Below are 26,871 nucleotides of genomic sequence, written 5' to 3' on the forward strand. Positions count from 1 at the left end.
GCCAGATGATCTACTTCTTCAAGATAATCTAAAAAAATTCAGACCTCAAATGAAGCTCTTCCTTTTGCAGCAGGCCTATAGCTAGCCCGAACTGACAGTGGCTTGATAAGATGACATTTGTCTATATGACAATTCTAAAAAATCACAGACTCCTTCTGAAGAACTCTCCATTGTACCATGCTTATGTTTATTCTGTGCTGTTGTTGGTTGACCCCTATTTTTATGTCTTTTTATTATGTATGTTCTGTCACCAATTTTAATTTTATGTATGTTTTACTGTAAATCGCTTAGGCCTATTTTGTGTTAAGTGATTAATACATTTTAATAAATACAAATACAAAATACAGTGTGTCGCCAAGCACCGGCAGGTGTGTCACAGGTCCCGGTGTCCCACTACCCCAGTTGTGCTTCCCTTCTCCCCAGGGGCGGATTGGCCTATCAGGGGATTGATCATCCCCCGGTGGGCTGATGCAGTTGGTAGCAGAGTGACACTGCGTGCCACTGCTGGAGGCAGTGGAAGAGTGGAGAGACCCTGCATGCCACCCCGGGGGGCTGGCAGGGGCTGAAAAGCAGAGTGATGCTGCATGCTGCCGTCGGAGGCCAGGCCGGCGGCAGCTGAAGAGCGGAGGCCAGGCTTATTGGGCGCGAAAGAGGAAGCAAGCTTGTGTGTGTATGTGAGTGGCAGCTTGTGTGTGTATGTGTGTGAGTGGCAGCTTTGTGTGTGAGTGGTAGAATGAGTGCCTGGATGTGTGAGTGGCAGCTTTGAGTATGTGTGGTAGAATGGGTGCCTGGGTGGGTGAGTGAGAGCTTATGTGTGTGGTAGAATGAGTGCCTGCTTTGTGTGTGTGTGTGTGTGTGTGGTGGAAAGGGAGCAAGAGCATTTGTGTGTGATTGAGAGCTTGTATGTAAGTAAGAGAGCATGTGTGTGATTGAGAGAGAGAGACTAGTCGGAGGTGATGTGATTTTGTGAGAGAGAGAGAGACTGCTCAGAGAGGTGATGTGTTTCTGTGAGAGAGAGAGACTGGTCAGGAAGATGACCGGTGAGTGTGTGTGAGATAGACTGTCAGGGAGGTGACTGGTGTGTGTGAGAGACAGAGACTGGTCAGGAAGGTGACTGGTGTGTGAGAGACAGAGACTGGTTAGGGAGGTGACTGGTGTGTGTGTGTGTGAGAGACAGACTGGTGAGGGAGGTGTGTGTGAGAGATATAGACTGGTCAGGGAGATGACTGTGTGTGTGAGAGATAGACTGGTCAGCGAGGTGATTGGTGTATGTGTGAGGAAGAGAGACTGGTTAGGGAGGTTACTGGTGTGTGTGTGTGAGGAAGAGATACTGGTCAAGGAGATTACTGGGGTGTGTGTGAGGAAGAGATACTGGTCAAGGAGGTGACTGGTGTGTGTGCAGAGACAGAGACTGTGTGTGAGTGACTGGTTGTGGGCCCTAAGGAAGAGGACCATGAGGACAGAGCTTCAACTTCTGGTGAGTGATTTTGGCCTGCAAGGGAAAGGAGTAGGAGAGTTGTTGGAGAGGATAAGTAAAGGTGGCTTTTTAATTTTATTTTTCTTGACTGACTGCCATTTTAATTATTGGGTATTATATGATGTATCTGCTGTTTTGAAATATGGTACAGATATTTGGACAATTTTTAATAATTTTTATGAGTTTTTAATTGTTGGATGTTATTCTGATCATCAGCTGTTTTGTAACATTTATTAGTATAGCTTTACAATTATTTAATGAGAGGGGATCTATAGCAGCTTGGCTTGTTCTGTTTTCCTAATAGGAGCTGTATTAGTGTTTAGGGCCTGGTTTAATATTAGTAGTGTTGCCTTTTCATAGGTAGGGTTGTTACTGTTTGAGTGTATTCCATAATGCAGGTGTAACTTTGTGTGAATTAGTTTGTGTGCATTATTAGTGCTATATTTCTCTTTCCATTTCTCCAGGTTTGCACTGTTGCAGTCCCGACCGCCCCTCTCCTGATAGGGCTCAGGCCCGCCTACCTCCGCTCCGACGGCCACGGGATTCCGCCTGGTCCTGGTCCCGGTGGGCTCCCTGTACGCGCACTTCCCACGTGGCCGACGCCATTACGGGCCTGTTCCTCTCCGGCCTCGCGCACGAGGTCGCTCTTCTTGTGCACCCAGCTCCTGGAAGCCCGGCCCCGCCCTCTCGGCTGACGTCACGCTCTGCTCCCTAAATAACCGGCGTTCAGTCAGTCTCTAAACGCCTTGCAACGAGGTTCCCAGCTATCTAGTTGCGTTTCCTGTTGTCTTCCTGGTTCCAGCCTTGACTCCGGTTTGCTTCTGACTCCGCTTCAGCTCGCTGCCTGCCTTGACTCTGGTTTGCTTCTGACTCCGCTTCAGCTCGCTGCCTGCCTTGACTCCAGTTTGCTTCTGACTCCGCTCCAGCCCGCAGTCCGCTTGTCTCCGGTTTGTCTGACTACGCCGCAGCCCGCGGCTAGCCGTGTCTCCAGATTACTTTCCACATTTGCTTCAGCCTGCCAGCAACCCTACCCGGCTTGCCATGAACTTTTACCTCAGCTTGCTTGCGCTGGTCCCAGTGTACCTTCTAGGCCAGCTCCCTGACCTGGCCTTTTACTGTGACTCTCTGGCAAACTCGACCCGCCTCTGCTACTGCTAGGCCTCCTGCCTTCCCTTCGCAAACGGCCTTTCTGGACATTCACAGCACCTAAGACCCAAGGGTCGGGCCCCTACGGGCTCCTCCCGGGGGGGTCCCAGGCTCCGGGTGAAACCTTGCCAGCTGGTGTCTCCGCCTCCCGGCCTGCCCTATCATCTCCAGTAGGCCGGCCCAAGGGTCCACCTTCTACTCTCACAGCAGTCCAGCCGCAACATGCACTGCATGCAAAGTGGCTTTTTGTTTTCCATTCCAGTTTGTCTCCATATTTATAATTTATTACTATTATTATTATTTATAGATTTTTCAATACTGGGGTACGTAAATAACATCACCTCGGTTTACATTCAAACAGTAATTCAGCATTGCGCTTTACAATATAACAAGGAAACTAAACGAAAAACAATACAGTATATAACTTTATATTAATAGAATATCAGCAATATATGAGAGATTGTGGCAGTTAGGAAGAGTAGTTGAGGATTCAGATCATTGATAGTAGGCTTTTTTAAATAGCCAGGTTTTAAGGTTTTGTTTAAATTTTTTGTGACAGAGTTCCTGGCGTAATTCAGAGGGCATGGTGTTCCATATTGTTGATCCAGCAATGATGAAAGATCGATCTTTTGTGCTAGAGAGTTTAGTCAGATTGGGTGCTGGGATATTTAGTTTGGCTAAATTCTGGAATCTCGTTGGGCAGGAAGACGTTTTGAATTGTAGTTCATCTGTAAACCAGAGCATTTCTCTGTTTTGAATGGCTTTGTGTATCAGCGACATAGATTTATAAATTATCCTGTAAGCCACAGGTAGCCAGTGCAAAGACTGAAGAGCTGGAGTGATGTGATCATGGCGGCTTGTGTCGGTGATAATGCGGGCAGCTGCATTTTGTAGCATTTGCAAAGGTTGAATGGAGGCTTTGGGTAGACCCAGTAACAGAGCATTGCAGTAATCAATCTTTGATAAAATAGTTGCTTGTAAAACTGTGCGGAAATCATATTGGTATAATAGAGATTTAATCCGTTTAAGCGTAAATAGCTTAAAGAAACCATTTTTTTACCGTATCCGCGATGAATTTTTTAAATGTGAGATTGCTGTCAATGATGATACCAAGGCTGCGTACTTGTTGTGAAATAGTGGAGTTGTTTTGAGCAATATCAGAGTTGATCAGTATTGTATTTTTTGGAGGTGAAATTATGATAAGTTCAGTTTTATTGGTATTTATAGCCAATTGGTTATCTGTGAGGATAGTTTTAATTTCTAATAAAGCTACCTTCCAGGTATTCAGTGCATTTGTGATTGTGCTGGTTATAGGTATGAGTATTTGAACATCATCTGCGTAGATGAAGTGTTGAAGACCCAATTTAGAGAGTAGCCAGCATAACGGTGTAAGGTAAACATTGAACAATGTGGAGGAGAGAGAAGATCCTTGGGGGACTCCTTGAGAGAGGTTTCTTGGCTTGGATTCACTTCGTCCACATCTAACGCTGTATGTTCTATTGCTCAGGAATGACTGAAACCATAGTAAAGCCGATCCCGAGATACCTATTTCAGAAAGACGGGTAATAAGAGTGTTGTGGTTTACCGTGTCGAAAGCCGCTGATATATCAAGAAGGGCGATGAGGTATGATTTGCCAGCATCTAAAGCTTTTAGTAGCACCTCAGAAAGAGATATCAAAAGTGTTTCCGTGCTGTGGTACTTTCTGAACCCATATTGAGATGGAAAGAGTATTTGATGATCATCTAAATAATCAGATAGTTGTTTGTTGATGACTCTTTCCATAATCTTTGAGAGGAAGGGAAGGTTTGATACTGGACGAAAGTTTGCTGGATCAGATGAATCTAGGTTAGATTTTTTTATCATTGGAGTAATGATAGCATGTTTAAGTATAGAAGGAACTATGCCTGTGGTGATGGATTTGTTAAGAATCTTTGCAATAGGTTTTGCTATTGTAGAACATATTGTGAGAAGAGTCTTAGTAGGTAATATGTCGGTGGGGTGGAAAGCTGGTTTCATTTTCTTTAGAATTGACTCAACTTCAGTACCAGTAGTAATCTCAAGATTAGATAGCTTTGTTTCAAATTTATCTTGAGTGGCTGATGTAGCTTGGTTGGTGTGTAAAGGAGCAGGAAATGAATTAAATCGCATTAAAATAGAATGTATTTTGTTATAAAAGAATGTAGCTAGTTCCTCACATTTTGAATCATCATTGTTGTTTAGATTGTTGTGAGTTGGAGCAGTAACAAGGCTTTTGACATATTGGAAAAGTGCTTGAGGGTTGAATTGATATTGATGAATTCTGGAAGCATAAAAATCTTTTTTTGTTTTGTCGATGGCTTGGCGATATTTGTGTAGTAATGATTTGAATTTTAATAAAGTCGTGGAATTTTGGTTTCTGCGCCATTCTTTTTCTGTCTTACGTAGCTCCGTTTTCATAGCTTTAAGTTCGGGAGTATACCAAGGTTTTTTCCTTATTATTTTTTCGGAATTGATTTCCTTGGATTGAATAGGACAGAGTTTCTCTGCTATGTTACTAGTAATTTTAAACCAAGAAGAGGTAGCTGTTTCAGCATCTGTGAGATCTAAATTTTTGAGATCTTCTGATATCACATTATTAATTTCATCTGTTTGACCTTGTTTTCGGAAGTAGATGGTTTTTTTGCTGTGAACATTAGATGGTAATTGTTTTATTGTACAGCAGGTGTCTATCCGAAAGTGGTCCGACCAAGGAATGGGAGTGCAGAGGGGAGGTTTTGTATCAATATGGGAGTTAGTAAACATGACATCAAGGGTATGACCAGCTTTATGAGTCGGGTTAGTCACAGCTTGTTGAAAGCCTAGAGCATTAAGAGAGGTCAGTAAAGTTTCACAGGCTGGGGTTAGAGGGATGCGATCAAAGTGTAGGTTCAAATCCCCCAGAATAATTGTTGGGAGGTGAATATCAAGGTATTTGATAATAAATTCAGTTAGTAGAGATGGGTTATTCTCAAGTATGCTGGGGGGGGAGTAGATCAGGCAGATTTGAAGATCCTTAGATTTGAAAAGGCCAGTCTCCATTTTGGAGGAAGGGGAAGTAGTTTGAACTGTAAGGTTAAATTTCTTTTTGGCAGCCAGGAGAATACCTCCACCTTTCTTTTTGATCCTTGGAATGGAGAAAACATTGTAAGTGTCAGTGGGAAGTTGATTTATTATGGCTGTGTCAGTGTCTTTTAGCCATGATTCAGTGATCGCACATATATCTGGCTTTTCATCTGTGAGGATATCGTTTAGTAGGGTGATCTTTTTTAGAAGAGATTGTGTATTTAATAGAAGGATGGAGAAAGTTATTAGACCTAACATTTGAGTGATAGGTGCTACCATAATAGGTGTTAATGTTCTGGTTAATGAGGAGTGTTGGAAAAATCTAGCCGGTTTATAATTCACGTTGAAGTGTTTGATAGTGGGAATGTGGCGAGATAACATTTCTGATTGGTGCATTATTTAATGGTACTGAGAGAATAGGCGAGAAGTAGGGGCAAGCTCTTTTATTGCTGTAGGTCCAGAAATTGAAAGACTTTAGATGAGCAGGAAGTCTTTGATAGCAGCGTGGTCAGATAAGGAAATTTGTGTTTTTTTTGTACTTGATGAAGGTCAGTTCTGGGTGTGTGACCGAGGTGAGGTATTTTACTAGCATGGAGGCATTTGTATCAAACTTATTTACCGTGTTTTCTCAATAGGATATGCATTAGTGGTAAATTACTGTCTTTTCATAAGGAAGGTTATTGTGCCTGGTAGTAAAGGGAGTTTGTTTTGCTTTTACTGAGATGTCATCAGAACCAGAATATCTTTTTTTATATGTTAAATTGTATGGGGAATGTCCTAGTTCTGTTCTGCATCCATTGTTGGGGGGTCAAGGAGGTTCCTGTGGAATGCAGAGTGCATGTTTACATTTAGCCCTGTGACGGTCACATGTTCAGTGTGTCACGTATGTTAGAACCATCTGTCAGGTGTGTCCCAGCCGAAAAAAGGTTGAGAACCACTGCTCTAGAATAAGGATACTAACAAATCATAATAATAATTGGTGGTGTCAGTATTGATTAGGGATGTGAATCATTTTTGAATGATTAAAATTATCGTCAGATTAAAAATCGTTAGAGTGCACGATACAATACAAATGCCCCCGATTTATCGTCAGGGGCATTTGTATTGTATCGTTAAATAGGGCGCGAGAAAACCGGCACACCAAAAAAACCCTAAAACCCACCCCGAACCTTTAAAACAAATCCCCCACCCTCCCGAACCCCTCCAAAATGTTTTAAATTACCTGGGGTCCAGTGGGGACCGTCACCCGTATGACATAGTGAGGGCAAAGGTAGCGCCGGCGCCATTTTGAAGATTGGCAATACGGCCCGCGTGCAGGAGGTCGCTCCCGGACCCCCGCTGGACTTTTGGCAAGTCTTGTGGGGGTCAGGAGGCCCCCCCCAAGCTGGCCAAAAGTCCCTGGGGGTCCAGCGGGGGTCCGGGGGCGATCTCCTGCACGCGTGACGTCGGGAGCCAGGAACCAAAATGGCGCCGGCGCTACCTTTGCCCTGTCAGATGATAAGGACAAAGGGCCACTGGCGCCATTTCTCAACGCAGCCGTGGCCAGAGAGAGAGGGAGATCGCGTCGGGACCCCCCCCCACTGGACCCCAGGTAATTTAAAACATTTTGGGGGGGTTCGGGAGGGTGGGGGATTTGTTTTAAAGGTTCTGGGTGGGTTTTAGGGTTTTTTTGGTGTGCCGGTTTTCCCGCCCTCCCCCGATTTACGATTTTTAACGATTTAAAAAAAAAAAAAAAAAAAACCCACGACGATAAGATTTCCTTCCCCCCCCAGTCAAAATCGATCGTTAAGACGATCGATCACACAATTCACACCTCTAGTATTGATATGTATGGGATGAATTTTCAGAGTTATGTGCATAAAAATTAGCATATCCTCCGTAAGTAGCTTGTACTCAAGTCATTGCTATTTTCTAAACCTTGAAAGTGTCTGCTTTCTTTATGTTTTGCATGTATATGTACATACAAAAAAAGAGGCAGTCTATGAGCATTCCAGGATGGAGCCAATAGTTATGTGTGTAAGCTGCAGTTTTATTTATTTATTTTATTTTATTTATTAACTTTTATTTACCGACATTCGTGAAGCACATCATGCCGGTTTACAAAGAACTCATAAGACATTTATAAGACATTTATAAGACATTTATGTGCATACATTTGGCAACTTACTCGCATTATTTTTACCTGCTAATTATCTTGCGTAATTGATATCAGACTTGTTTATTGCGCACTATTGGCTGGGTGGGAGGTCTGGGTGAACTGGGGGTAGTTCAGGCTGAAGAACCAGGAGGGTCTCGATGACCTGGAGAAGGACTGGGCGAACTGCTGGAGGTTGCAGCAAATTGGTAATTTAAATTAAGCGCAGGAGTTTTAAAATATGCCGACTTCTGGGCGCAAATCGGCTTTCACCTTTTCTTCGTGCTTAAAATATTCACAGGCATATTTTTAAAATTGGTAGGGAAAGTTTGTGTGTTGTTCAATGCATTGCAAACATTTGCTTTCTATTCATTGCATGTGTTCACACGTATATATACGTATATGTTATAATACATGCGTATCCGATGCATGCGGGCTATAAGATACAATTGTAGATCTCCACACAGCCATATATGTGCATATATGCAACTGTGCAGATTTGTTTGAAAGTTATCCTCTATTTCATGTTAGCCCCTCCAACCTATTTCTTTTTTAACACCTTCCTGAAAAAAAGGGTTTTGTTTTTGTTTTCCTTCATAACCTCTTTTCTTCCATGGCTTGCTCTAGAAGTTTCTGCAATAAATCTCATGCTTACCAAGTTTTAACCTGCGACTTGATCAAAGTTTAGCGTGCAAGTTAAAGCAGGACTGACTGTGCTCTGCAGTACATTTTACTGAGGGGGTGCTATCCCTCAACAGCGCAGCTTTGGCACTAACATGGACGTTAATGCGAAGAAATGTAACGTCCACGCCAGCTGCTGGGTAATCACTCCTGCTAACTGGCCCTCTCACTTCTATACAGTGACTGAACGTACATCAAACAACTTATTAAAATCTATGCCACAAGTAGAGAAAATGAATATGTAATTACAATAGTCATATAAGTATCATGATTTTAAAATGTGGCTTGTGCTATATGTTATTGTATGACCAGTATATATTCAATATACGACAATTACATTAGACATTTATATTTAACTTTGGAATTAAGTAAACATCATTTTAATATAGAGCCCATAAAAAGACACAGGCTAGTCGTGTACTTTGTTCCAGGACACTTTCAGAAAACCATATTCCTTGTGCCAATTTACATTTTCATAAGGCATCAATGAAAAGCAAGGCAGACTTTTTGCATTTTGCTTTTGGTGCAGGACACAGCTTTATTTTGTCCCTGGCAGAGTAAGCCTCTGTGTGAGGAAATTTCATGTTGGGGGACAATGACAAAAAAGCTGAAGAATTTGAGGGATGTTTTATGGATTTTGGACCTGGATTTGAGGGGTAACTTTTTTCCCCTTTATGGATACAGCCTGGGAGCACATTCTGCACCGGCTTGAATGTTTCCCGGTTTCATCTGAAGGCAGAAAATGAATGCACCTGCCCCCCCCCTTTACTGCTTCTCCGATCCGTGGTGCCAGCACTCTTACTACTTCCCAAGAGATCTCTGCCAGCGAGCCTGTTATAAATCCCCTCCACAGCCCAGACACACCAACTCTTCTTTTTTTTTCAATATGGTTCTAGGCATCTCACATGACATTCCCAAATATGGTATTGTAGTACAGGCCTACCCTGATTACTAGTAATGACTTAACTGCAAAGGAATTATAACGGTATGAATAACAGTGGTTTGCACTGTGAATGCCTGAGCTACTCAAAAAAAAAAAAAAATGCCAGAGCAGCCCTTATAAGATGCTCCTCGCTCACTCATTTTTGAGCAGGGAGAAAGCCAGTCCCACTCCTCAGCTTGCAGCTCGTTCATAACAGACAGTGTTGTTCATTCAGGAGCAAGAGGCCGAGCCGACAGAAAACAAAATGAGAATGTTTGCAAATTCTCCGATACCCGTGTAAATGCAAAATAAGTATCCCAACCTCTAACAACGTAGAAAGGAAACAGAGTTTGATCTGCAGACAAAAAAAAAGCGAGGAATATTTGCACTGTTTGGGGCGAATTTTCAAAGCTATTTGCGCTCATAAACACATGTTTAAGAGCAAGGGTGTGTGTGCGGGGCTAAAAGTATGTAATTAATCCAGTTTCATGTATATGCACACAAAGAAAAGAGAAGAGTTTGGATTTACTTTTGATTTTGATAATTATGCACGTACATTTGCACGTATAAATTAGGCATTGAAAAAAGCAGATGTCATTGCATGTGATTTCACTAATTTTCATGGCATGAACTCCATTGGAAAACTGGTGTTGAGTTGTGCGCAGAGCTGCCCCATACGTTGCCCGCGATGCTATAGAATTACTCTCTCAATGGTCGGTTGCACGGGGACTACAATAAGTTATAAGTCATGATTTCTTGGAATTACCAGCTAGATGACAACAGCTCTACCGGGTTGCTTCTTTGGATCCCGGCATTTCAGAGACGGAGAAGAATGTTGTGTTATTGTAATCAGCTGCTCTCTGCCAAAGAACAGAGAGCCTGGAATGCAAATTTTAAGGACAATCTAACGCAAGCTTAAAACCCAACACATGTTTCAATGTAGAATCTCCTTTCTGGGCCAAGCATTGCTTTTAATAGCTGTATTGTCAGACATTTTTCACATTTTTTTCTGTGAGGCAGGAAGTAATGATTCAACATTTCTGCATCCTCCTGTCTCTGGGGCTTGCAGCTTTAAATCCTGCAGATAAGAGAATGAAGGTAAGTGGGGGGGGGGGGGGTTTCCTGAGGTTCAGGATATATATATGTGTGCCCACTTCCTAAATTACCCACTGACTTTGCCCCTGTGGTTTCTGCAGGTGCTGGGTCAGAAGGGCAGAAGAGTGCACGTGCGTTTGAAAATGCACATATATGCACTCACTGATTACTCCTCCAACTTTAACAGTACCCAAAAATTTCTCTTTGTAATCTAGCTGAAAATATGTGTGCTGTGAAAACCCGCATGATGGGGAGGACAAACTAGACAGGTATCTCCTAAATTACCTGGCTAGCTCGCTCTGAAAATTCTTCTGTACATGGTCAGCAGAGATTCACTTTTTAATTTTTTTTGCTCTAACATAATCAAAATGATGATAACATTTATCCACGATGTAAAGAGTAACTCATATATTTACGAAATTCATAAACCATGGCAGTGTTCAAATATCAGGAGACAGACTGCTTATGGCAATTTTTTTTCTCTCATGCAAAAAAAAAAAAAAAAAGATATTTGGGCCAGTTCTGGAGTGGATATATGACTCTGTCCTACAGTGTTTTACTCCCATGCACAATTATTTTTTTGTAACTCCAACTTTATCAGCATAGAGGCCAATGCTCTTAGTGACAGGCACCTGCAGTCTAATAGATCCTTACTTGAGTTTCTCACAGCCAGAAAACCTTGCTTCACTCTGCACAGGCAGAACACTCAGTAACGTCTGGTGCTATGTTCCCTGTGTTTACCCGTTCCCTCAGGCATCTTGTGCATTACATCCTCACTGTGTCAATGTTTTAATCACTGAAAAATGTCTGACGATGGAGCACAACTGGGGTCCCATAAATTATCCCTCGCAGCGCGATACAGCTCTCAGCACGTCTAGCTCTCTTTACAGATATCAGAGAGTATGAATTGAGAAAGACAGCCCTTTAATGGGCCTGGAGTGGCTGCACACCTCCAGCACGTGCAGGCTACAAGAAAATGACGATTTGACTCAGTCAAGTCTTACAGTTCAAGGATCAAAGAAGCTTCTGATTTTATTGCTATTGCTCAAACAACAATAAACTCTTCCACCCTGGCTGGATGTGATATTTTGCATGTGTTGGTATGACTTCTGCACAGCAGAGCGTGGGCACGTGTATGGGAGTTCCTACCATTTTAAGTCCAATAGAAACATGGGGTGATGTGAGTAGTATAGCAGGATTGAACTGCAGGAAACGGACCCCTGCAACATCCCGAGGAGAGATTCTGGGAAAAGGGATGCCCTTCCCTCTCAAACAGGAAGCAAGGAGGAAGATAAGTGAGCGTTCCAGTCCTGGATGCTTTACCTTTCTTCCTAGGCTCAAGTCTAACCCAGATTGCAAATGTCCTTCCCAGACAGAAGGTGTGCCCAAGACGCTTTCAGCAGAGACGCTGGGCCTTATTAAAAAAAAAAATGTTATCCATTCTGAACCTAGGGGAAAAGAAAACCTTAAACAAAAGATAATGACAGACGGTGCCTACTTGTGCTTGCGCTTCTTCCAAATCTTTCCTTGGAGGATGGGGGTATGCTGGGGAGCAGGGACTGGAGGGCAGAGAGAGCACAGGCAAAGTAGTGAAAGTACTGCTATCTTCTCAGTTACGAAATGAGAACTATGACAATGGAATGAAGTGTGTATGATCTGATGAGGATCATGGAGGAGGCAAATTTCATGGAGCTGGTACAAAAACCCTATGGAGCCCACACTGATATACCGTGATGGAATCATAATGCTCAGGTCAGGGGATACCGTATTCCCTGAGGCCCTGGACGTACCTCAGCTTCCAGGTCTTTGCTGGATACGTGTGCAGAAGCACGAGCCTGAGAAATCCATCCCTTTGGAAATTTGTGCACAGAAGGGCTGCAGTTTGCCTCACTAATGATAACTCCCCTATATTGCTCTACCTGATGCTCAGATGGCTGGACCCCATGATGTCACTTGCAAACAGCTAGAAAATGATTTGTGTCAATATTCTCTTGAATTTCTCTAAAAGATAATCCAATAAGCCCTCTGTCCCAGTGACTTCCACGCAGTGGTTGTGCATCCCCTGCTTTGCTAACCCTTCGTTGGTGGAGCAACAGCAAGCCAGTGCTAAGCATGAGACCGAAAGGCTGCAGCTGTTGTACATGTGTCTGATCAGTGACTTCCTAATCACATCTGTTCAGTTTACTACTCAAATCTCCCCTTTGTGCCAGAACATTCAGTTCGTGACCTGAGAAACTGGCAGAATGGTTTCTCTCTCCCACTGAGGTCATTACAGAATATGCCAGTGATTCTCAGATAATGGCAAGGAGCCTCCTGGTTCTGTCAGCGCAGAAAAAAAGCACCTCCAGAGTCTCAGGATCACTCCTTTAAAAACTTGTTTTCAACAAGAACCCATGTCATCTTTTTACCCAGTGATGCAGACTGAGGATGACTCCCTCTCACTATGAAGAAGGACATAAGAGGTGCTATTCCAGTCTGACCCATGGCTCATCAAGCCCAGAATCCTGTCTCCATATTGCCAGAAAATAAGGATGTCAGACTTAAAGATCATATTCTTTTAGAAGCTAAGAAGTTGAGCAGAAGGCAGTAAGCATAGTACAGCTTGAATGAAGATTAGGCCCTAGCAGGGCGAGTGGAAGCACTAAGAAGCCACGGTGGCTACTTGGATTGCCACAGGCCAGCAGCAGCAGGACTGCATCGGGCCAACACTGACTGGGGCCAGAGCCTGAGCTTGCCAATATGCTCCCTGCTGCTTTCTCTACCTCCTTTGCTCTCTCAGCAATCTCCTGCAGCGGTGGCTTTGCGGTGGTGCCACAACTCAGCTGCATTTCTGGGTTTGCGTCAGCACTGAAACGCCGACTGCACTCCCAGAACGTCACCTGTGGTGGCAGGAGCTGGCAAAATTATCCCAGCTGCTTTCTCAGGGGACATCGGTGTTGGATTTTGTGTTGGTCTTTTAAGTATCAGGGAAGAAGGCCTGAATCGGTGGTGGTAGAGTTAGTACTTAAACAGATTCTGGGCATGCTTGGGACTGATATGGAGGGCAGTAGTAGGGAAGGAATTGATGGTAAGGCAAAAAACATGAGAGCTGGAGAGGTGGTGTTGGATTGAGTGTGGCAATTCATGTGATCGTTTATCCGAAGTGGAAGAATTGCAGTTAGGCAGATGGGACGGGATGGGATAATTTGGTCTTTTTCTTTGATCATTTACTATGGTCTTCTGTCATTTTGCAGCCAACACTTTGAATGCCAGTACTTTTCAAATAGTAAAAACAGTTAGACGGGTACAACTTGTGTTTTCCTTTGGCACTGCTCCAACTGGAAACTATTGCACTCGGAGAAAGAGCTGCGTCAGAACATCCTACAGAATTCATTATGGTCCTCCTGTATTTTACCTACCCAAGCAAAGTCACAGAGTCACAAAAAGATATGCAAAGCTTGAAAGGAAGTTACTGTGAGCTCATGCCTCAAAACTTTCTTTGGAGCCTTACACATCAGAAAAGGTTAGCAAATAATCAGAAAACAAGAAAACAGTTTCCGCTATTTGATTATATTTCTTGGGTGCAAATACTATAATCTTAGAATAATCTGCATGAAATGAGCCTGTCGATGCCTGTGGTCACCTTATTAGAATGGCCAATGGTCTTAGTAAGAGCAGGGGATCAGAGCCTGTGCTACTACTATTGATGAAATAATAGTCTTGTATCACTTACACTTGATTTAATCTTTTCCACAAGTATTAGAACATAACATAAGAAATGCCATACTGGGTCAGAACAAATGTGCCTCAGTCCCAGTATCCTGTCTCTGACATTGGCTAATCCAAGTCACAAATACCTGGCATGAGCTCAAAGAAAAGATCCAATCTTTCTTACTCATAATCAGGACAAACAATGGCTTTCCCAGGTCTTCAAAGCTAATGGTGCTTTAAGGACTTTTACTCTAAACCCTTTTTAAACCCAGCTACACTGACTGCTTTCACCACATCCCTCGGCAACAAATTCCACTGTTTAATTGTGCACGGACTGAAAAAACACTTTCTCCTATTTATTTTAAATGTGTTACCTATTAACTTCATGGAATGTCCCGTAGTCTTGAGTACTACTGGAAAGATCAAATAAGCATTCCCAATTTCCCTGTCCACCCCACTCATGTTGTAGACCTCTATCATACCTCCTCTCAGCCATCTCTTCTCCAGGCTGAAGAGCCCTAACTTACTCAGCCTTTCCTCATAGGGGAACCACTGCATCCCCTTTATCATTCTGCTTGCCCTTCTCCATTCCTTTTCTAGTTCTACTACATCTTATTTTGAGATGTTGTGTTATCTACACAATTAAAGTGGCAATATTATTATTTTATCTAGTACAGTGATTAAGTAGATAAGTGCGTCTTTTTCTTATATTTCTAAGCGACCAACACATGATAGATACCAATACCTGGCTATTTGTATGCAGGTACAGAGAACTATTGTAAATTTATGATTGTAGGCTGACATCTAGTGGACACTATGAGCACCACTTTTAGTTTTAGCATTTCAAAGATGTGATTGAATCATGAACTTGTAATTACAGAAATAAGTGTACCATACTAGCTTCCTTTGATTTGGGTCACAGTATCTAGCCCAGGGTACCAGCTTGTTTTGGAATTGTTCTGGAGAATGAGTGCTGACTTTCTTAAGCAAGGGGATGGGTGTTTGCTTAGGGACCCTAGAAGACTGAACACGGTGTGAAACAGAGATGGATTCCAAAGCTGCTCCTGCTGACCTCATGATATATCCCTCTGTCAGAAGACTGACCAGGTATCTTCCTGCATGGGATTTACAAAAACTGGCCAATCCAAGAGCATTAAAATACTATTGTTGGGAAATGAATGGTCCAGCACAGTGCTTCCACCATCCTCACCTGGAGGCACTCCTAACCAGTCAGTTTTTCAGAATATCCATTATAAATATCCATCATAAATATTAATACGTTATATCTGTAAACCGCCTAGACGGTCAGACTTCTGCCCTATTCGCGGTATATAAAAACTTTAAAATAAATAAAAAATAAATAAAATAAATATTCATCAGATACATTGAACACCCAACGTATGCAAATCTATCTCATCCATATTTATTATGGCTATCCTGAAAATCTGATTGGCTAGTTGTGCTTCCAGGAGAGGGTGGGGAAACACTGCTCTAGCAAAACCCTATTCATAGCCAAGAAGAATGTGTAGTATCAGCTGGTATAGATATGGAATGTGCGGGGAGGAAAGCAGGAGAGAGTTTTTCAGCTGCTAAAACTGTAAGTGGCATAAGGACTCACACATCATCAGGACAGTTGCAAGGTCTCTCCAGCCTCCCACCACTCCGTACAAAATGCAGAACTTCCAGGTTAGTCAAAGCTGGATACGGCTGTTGACCTAATGTCATGATCTCCCATATGAGGACACCAAAGGACCTGAAGAACAGTAAAGGAATGACACATCATATGCCTACACATGCATGGGATCATACAAGTACAGACGTACATACATGTAAATGTGCTGCCTTTGCTGACCATTGTAATGAATAAATAAAACATACATTTTTCCAACAATGGGGCAAGATGCACATTCAAGCTGAATAGATCTGGATGGACGAAGTCCAATCCAGCCAGTAATGGTTCAAACCTAATCCAAACCCTTCAGCTGAACCCAAACCTTGATTTATGCAGTTCAGACAGAATGGAAAGGGCAGAAGCTCAGTGTCTTGTCCAACTCCTAACTTGGAATGGGTGAGTCAAATCCTATCTGAACCAGAGCATGGAGAGAATCAGAGTTAAACTGATGGGATGGAACATGATGCTGATCAGATAATCACGCTCAATTTGCCTCTCAAAAAAAACCCCTTTCAGATGAGAAAATCTGTAGATTGCCACTTTTTTTCAAGTTGAAATCTGCACATATTTGCCCAGATTCGAGCCAATCCCAGTAAACCTAAGTCAAAGTTGGTTATTTAATTAAGTTCAAGTCAAATATTCTCAAACCCATTCCTGGTTTGGAACTAGCTCAGAGAAGGCTTCTCTGTCCCTAAGTTCAATAGCTGTAATTCATGGGAGACAGTGGAAAATAAAATGGAATAAATACATTCCTTTTTCACTCTTATCCCTAAAATGCTCACATACACACAGGGCCAAGATCTGATTGCAGTCTTTTATCCCTTGCTGCTGAGGTGCTATGACATGGCAAATAAGAAAGCAAGCTCTCTGTCTCACTGCCCACTGTAAGCATTAGAGATGTGAATCGTGTGCCAGATCGTCTTAACGATCAGATTCGGCTGGAGGGGGGGGGGGGGGGAAATCTGATCGTTAAGATATGTGAATTGGAATCATTTCCGATTCCAATTCACATCGCTAATTTTTTTTTTAGGGAGGCCCGCTCCGCTAAAAAAAAACAACCCACCCGACCCTTTAAATCGACCCCCCCCTCCCGACCCCCCCAAAACCTTTTAAAATTACCTGGTGGTCCAGGGGGGCCTCGGGGTGAGAGGAGAGATCCAGGGGGGCCTCGGGGAAAGATTTCCCATTCCCAGGCATCAGCTGTTCTAAAAAAAAAATGGCGCCGATGCCCCTTTGCCCTTACCATGTGACAGGGTATCCGTGCCATTGGCCGGCCCCTGTCACATGGTAGGAGCACTGGATGGCCGGCGCCATCTTTAAAGATGGCGCCGGCCATCTTTACTCATCAGCCCTTCGCCCTTACCCTGTCACATGGTAAGGGCAAAGGGGCATCGGCGCCATTTTTTTTTTAGAACAGCTGATGCCTGGGAATGGGAAATCTTTCCCCGAGGCCCCCCTGGATCTCTCCTCTCACCCCGAGGCCCCCCTGGATCTCTCCCCGAGGCCCCCCGAGGCCCCCCTGGACCACCAGGTAATTTTAAAAGGTTTTGGGGGGGTCAGGAGGGGGGGTCGATTTAAAGAGGGGGGGTCGATTTAAAGAGGTTTTTTTAGCGGCGCGGGCCTCCCTAAAAAAAAAGGGTCGGGAGGGTGGTCGATTTAAAGGGTCGGGTTTTTTTTTTTTATCGGGCCATCGGCGCCATTTTAATTAGAGGCAGCCAAAATGGCGCCAATGGCCCACTGGACCATCAGGTAACTTAACATTTTGGGGGGGTTCGGGAGGGTGGGGGAGGGTAAGGAATTGGTTTTAAAGGGTCGGGGTGGGTTTAGGGGTTGTTTTGGTGTGCCGGTTTTCCTGCCCTCCCCCAAATAATTCCCGTGCCCTATTTAACGATACAATACAAATGCCCCTGACGATAAATCAGGGGCATTTGTATTGTATCGTGCACTCTAACGATTTAGAACAATTTTAAAATTATCTGACGATAATTTTAATCGTTCAAAAACGATTCACATCCCTAGTAAGCATGCCTTTACTAAACCTTCTTCAGAGTGCAAGGCTGCTGCCGTAAACACTCGTGTTGGTCATATTTTACCTCTGCCATTAACAATGACATACAGCATTCCACAAACAAAGCAAGTTACTAATGCATCTGGCATTGCATACTGTAAACATTATTTAATGTGAATACTGCTGTGTGTTGAGCAGGCGAATATATTTGGTAACTGCGACATCCCATTATACACAATTACTATTCAATTCTGTTTACTCAGCAGCAGTTGGAACATACATTCTTGACAAGCTAATCTAATGTTTCATCTACTTTGCAAATAACACAGATGATAAATCTTGTGCTATACTAGGGGTGTGTGTGTGTGTGTGTGTGTTATGTGTAAGCTGGTCCAGATAACCTCTCTTATTTCCACCCTTCAAACTTCAAACTCTGCATAGTCTAGGGATCCATCTTGATCACCAACTCTCAATGCAAACCCACATCTCAGCTGTGGTGAATTCCACATTTTTCTATTTACATCATCTTCAACAATTACATAACTTCTTTGAAAAATGTGATCTATCCACCTGATCAAGAGCCACATTGACTATTACAATTTCCTATACCACAGTATTCCACAGCACTTGCTCAAATGCCTCCAACTATTGCAAATCCTAACAGCATGGCATTTGGCAGGGGCCGCCTAGTGACTATGTGATGCCTATCTTGTATAAACTCCATTGGCTCCCCACTGAGAGCAGAATATAATTTTAATTTCTTTGTATTATATTCAAATGCCTGAACCAAACAGCAGCAGCATACTTGTCTCATCTCCGGTCCCCATACACCCCATTGAGGGAATTTCTGCTCTTCCCACAGGCCTTTTTATCTGCTCCTACGCTAGCTACAGCAAGGCTAGCCTGCATGAGGCATCATGTATTCACTTGCTTTGCACCCTACTTATGGAACAGTATTCCACAGAACGTATGCAAGGAAACAGAATCAAAACCTGACTATTCAGCAAATGCCTCCTCCTGAACTCTGCATTCTCACCCATCTTACTGCTCGGCATCCTCTCTTAACTAATAGTATTCTACTTTTATGTGCCGTATCTATCTTACTGCTAGGTATCCTCCTTAAACTACGAAAGCAGCGTACCACGAGCTTTCCTAGCTATACAGTTTTACATTGTTCATTTCCACTCCCAGACACACAAACTGCAATTCACATACATGTTTTAAAATAAAAAATATAAATAATGCACAAACATGTATATACACAAAGTACATATCCTATCCAAATGCATAATTTTAAAGATAAAACATTTTCACACATAGCCACCTCAGAGGCCTAATTTTCTTGAAGTGCAAGATATTGTGGAATGAATTTGGGTCTTCTCCAGAGCCAGAATGAGAGCTCTATCATTAGACAAAGGTACAAAGGTTGCTTGCTGAACCACTGACCTTACACTTAATACTAATATTGTCATCACCTGATTATAAATGTGGTTTTTTTGGGGTTTTTTGTTTTTTTTTTTATCTACAGTTTACGCTTTGTATGTATCCAAGTCCGGAAACTGCTTCATGTATTTGGACATCAGAGTAACAACAACAGTGATGCTGCACATTTGCAAAAGTGAACATTTTGGACATCTGTTCTCACCCTCTCAAATTTGTTTTACTTGTCAAATAGAGGTTAAACAATAACCTGGCAGGTATTAAATCTCATCCAAGGTAAGTGCACACAGATGAAGCAAATGTTAAGCAAAGAAGAAAAAATATAGAGAGCATCACTCAAACAGGCACCTCCATTCTGCGTGGGAAAATCACTGTGTGCAGCAAACACAGACAATGCAGGCACATACCAGACATCAGACTGGTTAGTAAAGAGACCACCTGTCAGGCAATGCAGGTACATACCAGACATCAGTCTGGTTAGTAAAGAGACAATCCATCAGGAAATGCAGGTACATACCAGACATTAGACTGGTTAATAAAGAGACCATCGGTCAGGCAATGCAGGTACATACCAGACATCAGACTGGTTAGTAAAGAGACCATCCATCAGGCAATGCAGGTGCATACCAGACATCAGACTGGTTAGTAAAGAGACCATCCGTCAGGCAATGCAGGTACATACCAGACATCAGACTGGTTAGTAAAGAGACCATCCATCAGGCAATGCAGGTACATACCAGACATCAGACTGGTTAGTAAAGAGACAATCCATCAGGCAATGCAGGCACATATAAGACATCAGACTGGTTAGTAAAGAGACCATCCATCAGGCAATGCAGGTACATACCAGACATCAGACTGGTTAGTAAAGAGACAATCCATCAGGCAATGCAGGTACATACCAGACATCAGACTGGTTAGTAAAGAGACCATCCATCAGGCAATGCAGGCACATACCAGACATCAGACTGGTTAGTAAAGAGACCATCCGTCAGGCAATGCAGGTACATACCAGACATCAGACTGGTTAGTAAAGAGACCATCCATCAGGCAATGCAGGTACATACCAGACATCAGACTGGTTAGTAAAGAGACCATCCGTCAGGCAAAGCAGGTACATACCAGACATCAGACTGGTTAGTAAAGAGACCATCGATCAGGCAATGCAGGTGCATACTAGACATCAGACTGGTTAGTAAAGAGACCATCCGTCAGGCAATGCAGGTACATACCAGACATCAGTCTGGTTAGTAAAGAGACCATCCGTCAGGCAATGCAGGTACATACCAGACATCAGTCTGGTTAGTAAAGAGACCATCCATCAGGCAATGCAGGTGCATACCAGACATCAGACTGGTTAGTAAAGAGACCATCCGTCAGGCAATGCAGGTACATACCAGACATCAGACTGGTTAGTAAAGAGACCATCCATCAGGCAATGCAGGCACATACCAGACATCAGACTGGTTAGTAAAGAGACCATCGATCAGGCAATGCAGGTACATACCAGACATCAGCCTGGTTAGTAAAGAGACCATCGATCAGGCAATGCAGGTACATACCAGACATCAGACTGGTTAGTAAAGAGACCATCCGTCAGGCAATGCAGGTACATACCAGACATCAGACTGGTTAGTAAAGAGACCATCGATCAGGCAATGCAGGTACATACCAGACATCAGACTGGTTAGTAAAGAGACCATCGATCAGGCAATGCAGGTACATACCAGACATCAGACTGGTTAGTAAAGAGACCATCCATCAGGCAATGCAGGTACATACCAGACATCAGACTGGTTAGTAAAGAGACCATCGATCAGGCAATGCAGGCACATACCAGACATCAGACTGGTTAGTAAAGAGACCATCCGTCAGGCAATGCAGGCACATACCAGACATCAGACTGGTTAGTAAAGAGACCATCGATCAGGCAATGCAGGTACATACCAGACATCAGACTGGTTAGTAAAGAGACCATCCGTCAGGCAATGCAGGTACATACCAGACATCAGACTGGTTAGTAAAGAGACCATCGATCAGGCAATGCAGGTACATACCAGACATCAGACTGGTTAGTAAAGAGACCATCCATCAGGCAATGCAGGTACATACCAGACATCAGACTGGTTAGTAAAGAGACAATCCATCAGGCAATGCAGGCACATATAAGACATCAGACTGGTTAGTAAAGAGACCATCCATCAGGCAATGCAGGTACATACCAGACATCAGACTGGTTAGTAAAGAGACCATCCATCAGGCAATGCAGGTACATACCAGACATCAGCCTGGTTAGTAAAGAGACCATCGATCAGGCAATGCAGGTACATACCAGACATCAGACTGGTTAGTAAAGAGACCATCCATCAGGCAATGCAGGTACATACCAGACATCAGACTGGTTAGTAAAGAGACCATCGATCAGGCAATGCAGGTACATACCAGACATCAGACTGGTTAGTAAAGAGACCATCGATCAGGCAATGCAGGTACATACCAGACATCAGACTGGTTAGTAAAGAGACCATCCGTCAGGCAATGCAGGTACATACCAGACATCAGACTGGTTAGTAAAGAGACCATCGATCAGGCAATGCAGGTACATACCAGACATCAGACTGGTTAGTAAAGAGACCATCCATCAGGCAATGCAGGTACATACCAGACATCAGACTGGTTAGTAAAGAGACCATCGATCAGGCAATGCAGGCACATACCAGACATCAGACTGGTTAGTAAAGAGACCATCCGTCAGGCAATGCAGGTACATACCAGACATCAGTCTGGTTAGTAAAGAGACCATCCGTCAGGCAATGCAGGTACATACCAGACATCAGACTGGTTAGTAAAGAGACCATCCATCAGGCAATGCAGGTACATACCAGACATCAGACTGGTTAGTAAAGAGACCATCCATCAGGCAATGCAGGTACATACCAGACATCAGACTGGTTAGTAAAGAGACCATCCATCAGGCAATGCAGGTACATACCAGACATCAGACTGGTTAGTAAAGAGACCATCCATCAGGCAATGCAGGTACATACCAGACATCAGACTGGTTAGTAAAGAGACCATCGATCAGGCAATGCAGGTACATACCAGACATCAGACTGGTTAGTAAAGAGACCATCCATCAGGCAATGCAGGTACATACCAGACATCAGACTGGTTAGTAAAGAGACCATCGATCAGGCAATGCAGGTACATACCAGACATCAGACTGGTTAGTAAAGAGACCATCCGTCAGGCAATGCAGGTACATACCAGACATCAGACTGGTTAGTAAAGAGACCATCCATCAGGCAATGCAGGTACATACCAGACATCAGACTGGTTAGTAAAGAGACCATCCGTCAGGCAATGCAGGTACATACCAGACATCAGACTGGTTAGTAAAGAGACCATCCATCAGGCAATGCAGGTACATACCAGACATCAGACTGGTTAGTAAGAGACCATCCATCAGGCAATGCAGGTACATACCAGACATCAGACTGGTTAGTAAAGAGACCATCCGTCAGGCAATGCAGGTACATACCAGACATCAGACTGGTTAGTAAAGAGACCATCCATCAGGCAATGCAGGTACATACCAGACATCAGACTGGTTAGTAAAGAGACCATCCATCAGGCAATGCAGGTGCATACCAGACATCAGACTGGTTAGTAAAGAGACCATCGGTCAGGCAATGCAGGTACATACCAGACATCAGACTGGTTAGTAAAGAGACCATCCGTCAGGCAATGCAGGTACATACCAGACATCAGACTGGTTAGTAAAGAGACCATCGATCAGGCAATGCAGGCACATACCAGACATCAGACTGGTTAGTAAAGAGACCATCCGTCAGGCAATCAGGTACATACCAGACATCAGACTGGTTAGTAAAGAGACCATCCATCAGGCAATGCAGGTACATACCAGACATCAGACTGGTTAGTAAAGAGACCATCGATCAGGCAATGCAGGCACATACCAGACATCAGACTGGTTAGTAAAGAGACAATCCATCAGGCAATGCAGGTACATACCAGACATCAGACTGGTTAGTAAAGAGACCATCGATCAGGCAATGCAGGCACATACCAGACATCAGACTGGTTAGTAAAGAGACAATCCATCAGGCAATGCAGGTACATACCAGACATCAGACTGGTTAGTAAAGAGACCATCCGTCAGGCAATCAGGTACATACCAGACATCAGACTGGTTAGTAAAGAGACCATCCATCAGGCAATGCAGGTACATACCAGACATCAGACTGGTTAGTAAAGAGACCATCGATCAGGCAATGCAGGCACATACCAGACATCAGACTGGTTAGTAAAGAGACCATCGATCAGGCAATGCAGGCACATACCAGACATCAGACTGGTTAGTAAAGAGACCATCCGTCAGGCAATGCAGGTACATACCAGACATCAGACTGGTTAGTAAAGAGACCATCCATCAGGCAATGCAGGTACATACCAGACATCAGACTGGTTAGTAAAGAGACCATCGATCAGGCAATGCAGGTACATACCAGACATCAGACTGGTTAGTAAAGAGACCATCCGTCAGGCAATGCAGGTACATACCAGACATCAGACTGGTTAGTAAAGAGACCATCCATCAGGCAATGCAGGCACATACCAGACATCAGACTGGTTAGTAAAGAGACCATCCGTCAGGCAATGCAGGCACATACCAGACATCAGACTGGTTAGTAAAGAGACCATCCGTCAGGCAATGCAGGCACATACCAGACATCAGACTGGTTAGTAAAGAGACCATCCGTCAGGCAATGCAGGTACATACCAGACATCAGACTGGTTAGTAAAGAGACCATCCATCAGGCAATGCAGGCACATACCAGACATCAGACTGGTTAGTAAAGAGACCATCCATCAGGCAATGCAGGTACATACCAGACATCAGACTGGTTAGTAAAGAGACCATCCATCAGGCAATGCAGGCACATACCAGACATCAGACTGGTTAGTAAAGAGACCATCCGTCAGGCAATGCAGGTACATACCAGACATCAGACTGGTTAGTAAAGAGACCATCCGTCAGGCAATGCAGGTACATACCAGACATCAGACTGGTTAGTAAAGAGACCATCCATCAGGCAATGCAGGTACATACCAGACATCAGACTGGTTAGTAAAGAGACCATCGATCAGGCAATGCAGGCACATACCAGACATCAGACTGGTTAGTAAAGAGACCATCGATCAGGCAATGCAGGCACATACCAGACATCAGACTGGTTAGTAAAGAGACCATCCGTCAGGCAATGCAGGTACATACCAGACATCAGACTGGTTAGTAAAGAGACCATCCATCAGGCAATGCAGGTACATACCAGACATCAGACTGGTTAGTAAAGAGACCATCGATCAGGCAATGCAGGTACATACCAGACATCAGACTGGTTAGTAAAGAGACCATCCGTCAGGCAATGCAGGTACATACCAGACATCAGACTGGTTAGTAAAGAGACCATCCATCAGGCAATGCAGGCACATACCAGACATCAGACTGGTTAGTAAAGAGACCATCCGTCAGGCAATGCAGGCACATACCAGACATCAGACTGGTTAGTAAAGAGACCATCCGTCAGGCAATGCAGGCACATACCAGACATCAGACTGGTTAGTAAAGAGACCATCCGTCAGGCAATGCAGGTACATACCAGACATCAGACTGGTTAGTAAAGAGACCATCCATCAGGCAATGCAGGCACATACCAGACATCAGACTGGTTAGTAAAGAGACCATCCATCAGGCAATGCAGGTACATACCAGACATCAGACTGGTTAGTAAAGAGACCATCCATCAGGCAATGCAGGCACATACCAGACATCAGACTGGTTAGTAAAGAGACCATCGATCAGGCAATGCAGGTACATACCAGACATCAGACTGGTTAGTAAAGAGACCATCCGTCAGGCAATGCAGGTACATACCAGACATCAGACTGGTTAGTAAAGAGACCATCCGTCAGGCAATGCAGGCACATACCAGACATCAGACTGGTTAGTAAAGAGACCATCCATCAGGCAATGCAGGCACATACCAGACATCAGACTGGTTAGTAAAGAGACCATCCATCAGGCAATGCAGGCACATACCAGACATCAGACTGGTTAGTAAAGAGACCATCCATCAGGCAATGCAGGTACATACCAGACATCAGACTGGTTAGTAAAGAGACCATCCATCAGGCAATGCAGGTACATACCAGACATCAGACTGGTTAGTAAAGAGACCATCCATCAGGCAATGCAGGCACATACCAGACATCAGACTGGTTAGTAAAGAGACCATCCGTCAGGCAATGCAGGCACATACCAGACATCAGACTGGTTAGTAAAGAGACCATCGATCAGGCAATGCAGGTACATACCAGACATCAGACTGGTTAGTAAAGAGACCATCCGTCAGGCAATGCAGGTACATACCAGACATCAGACTGGTTAGTAAAGAGACCATCCATCAGGCAATGCAGGTACATACCAGACATCAGACTGGTTAGTAAAGAGACCATCCATCAGGCAATGCAGGTGCATACCAGACATCAGACTGGTTAGTAAAGAGACCATCGGTCAGGCAATGCAGGTACATACCAGACATCAGACTGGTTAGTAAAGAGACCATCCATCAGGCAATGCAGGTACATACCAGACATCAGACTGGTTAGTAAAGAGACCATCCATCAGGCTTTCCGGTGCCATCCACCTGACAGGCAGCAGCCCTTCGCCCTCTTTCTTGTAGTAGTCACTCTTATAGATATCTCTAGCAAGGCCAAAGTCTCCAATTTTTACTTTCCGGTGAGTGGAGTCCTTGTAGTCCTTAACAGAGACCAGGCAATTCCTGGCAGCGAGGTCCCTGTAAAACAAAGAATGATTCCAGAGCTGAAGAGAAATCGACCGGTGGCATGAAACTCGCAAGCATGGCGATGCCTAGCAGACTTGTTGAAAACTGTCAAAGCTGCCCCAATTAAAAGCCCGATGAAGTGTATGGCACCAGCCTTCATTTTAAAGAAGCCAAGCCACAGCAAGACACACATGGACTAGGAATGCGATGTTTGAGGTGATGATATTGCAGGGTAATGGTGCTCAGATTTGGTCTTTCAACTGCACCTCACCCCTACCTCCTACCCTCTCACCCAGTCCTTTAGACCCATGAATACCCTCCAGGACCAGATGTAAGAACCCCTGCTTAACACCAACAAAAAGTGAAAGAATCTGTCTCAGCAAGTGTTGTGAAGGGCAGCTGTAGAGGGAGTGTTGTGGACACCACCTCCTGGAGTGGCACAGGGTGGCAAGGCTGGAGGCTAAGCATGGGAGGTCCAGTGAGGCTGGAATGGAGCTCAGGCTGGCATGGAGCTCTGAAGCAAAGTGCAGGTAACCACAGGTACAGACAGGATCTGAATGCAGGTAAGCGTGGTCTGGAACAGCAGGAACAGACTGGATCTGGGTGCAGGTAAGAGTGAAGTGACTTCAGGTATACATGAAACTGGAACAGACAG

General features: G+C 43.9%; 1 protein-coding gene across 6 annotated transcripts in view; it reads right to left on the reverse strand.

Annotated features, from left to right (window-relative positions):
- Window positions 1–26,871, reverse strand: part of ROS1 (ROS proto-oncogene 1, receptor tyrosine kinase) — a 162,584-nt gene that overhangs the window by 47,540 nt on the left and 88,173 nt on the right. For 5 of the 6 annotated variants that reach the window (XM_029578714.1, XM_029578715.1, XM_029578712.1 and 2 more), the window contains 2 exons: window positions 26,022–26,228; window positions 15,846–15,980 (listed from right to left, as the gene is read on the reverse strand). In XM_029578714.1, the coding sequence (XP_029434574.1) occupies window positions 15,846–15,980; window positions 26,022–26,228 (342 nt within the window). The remainder of the gene's footprint in view (window positions 1–15,845; window positions 15,981–26,021; window positions 26,229–26,871) is intronic. The other variant, XM_029578713.1, reaches the window with a different exon arrangement.

Source organism: Rhinatrema bivittatum, chromosome 15 (genome assembly GCF_901001135.1).
Source record: "Rhinatrema bivittatum chromosome 15, aRhiBiv1.1, whole genome shotgun sequence".
NCBI classification, from domain to species: domain Eukaryota; kingdom Metazoa; phylum Chordata; class Amphibia; order Gymnophiona; family Rhinatrematidae; genus Rhinatrema; species Rhinatrema bivittatum.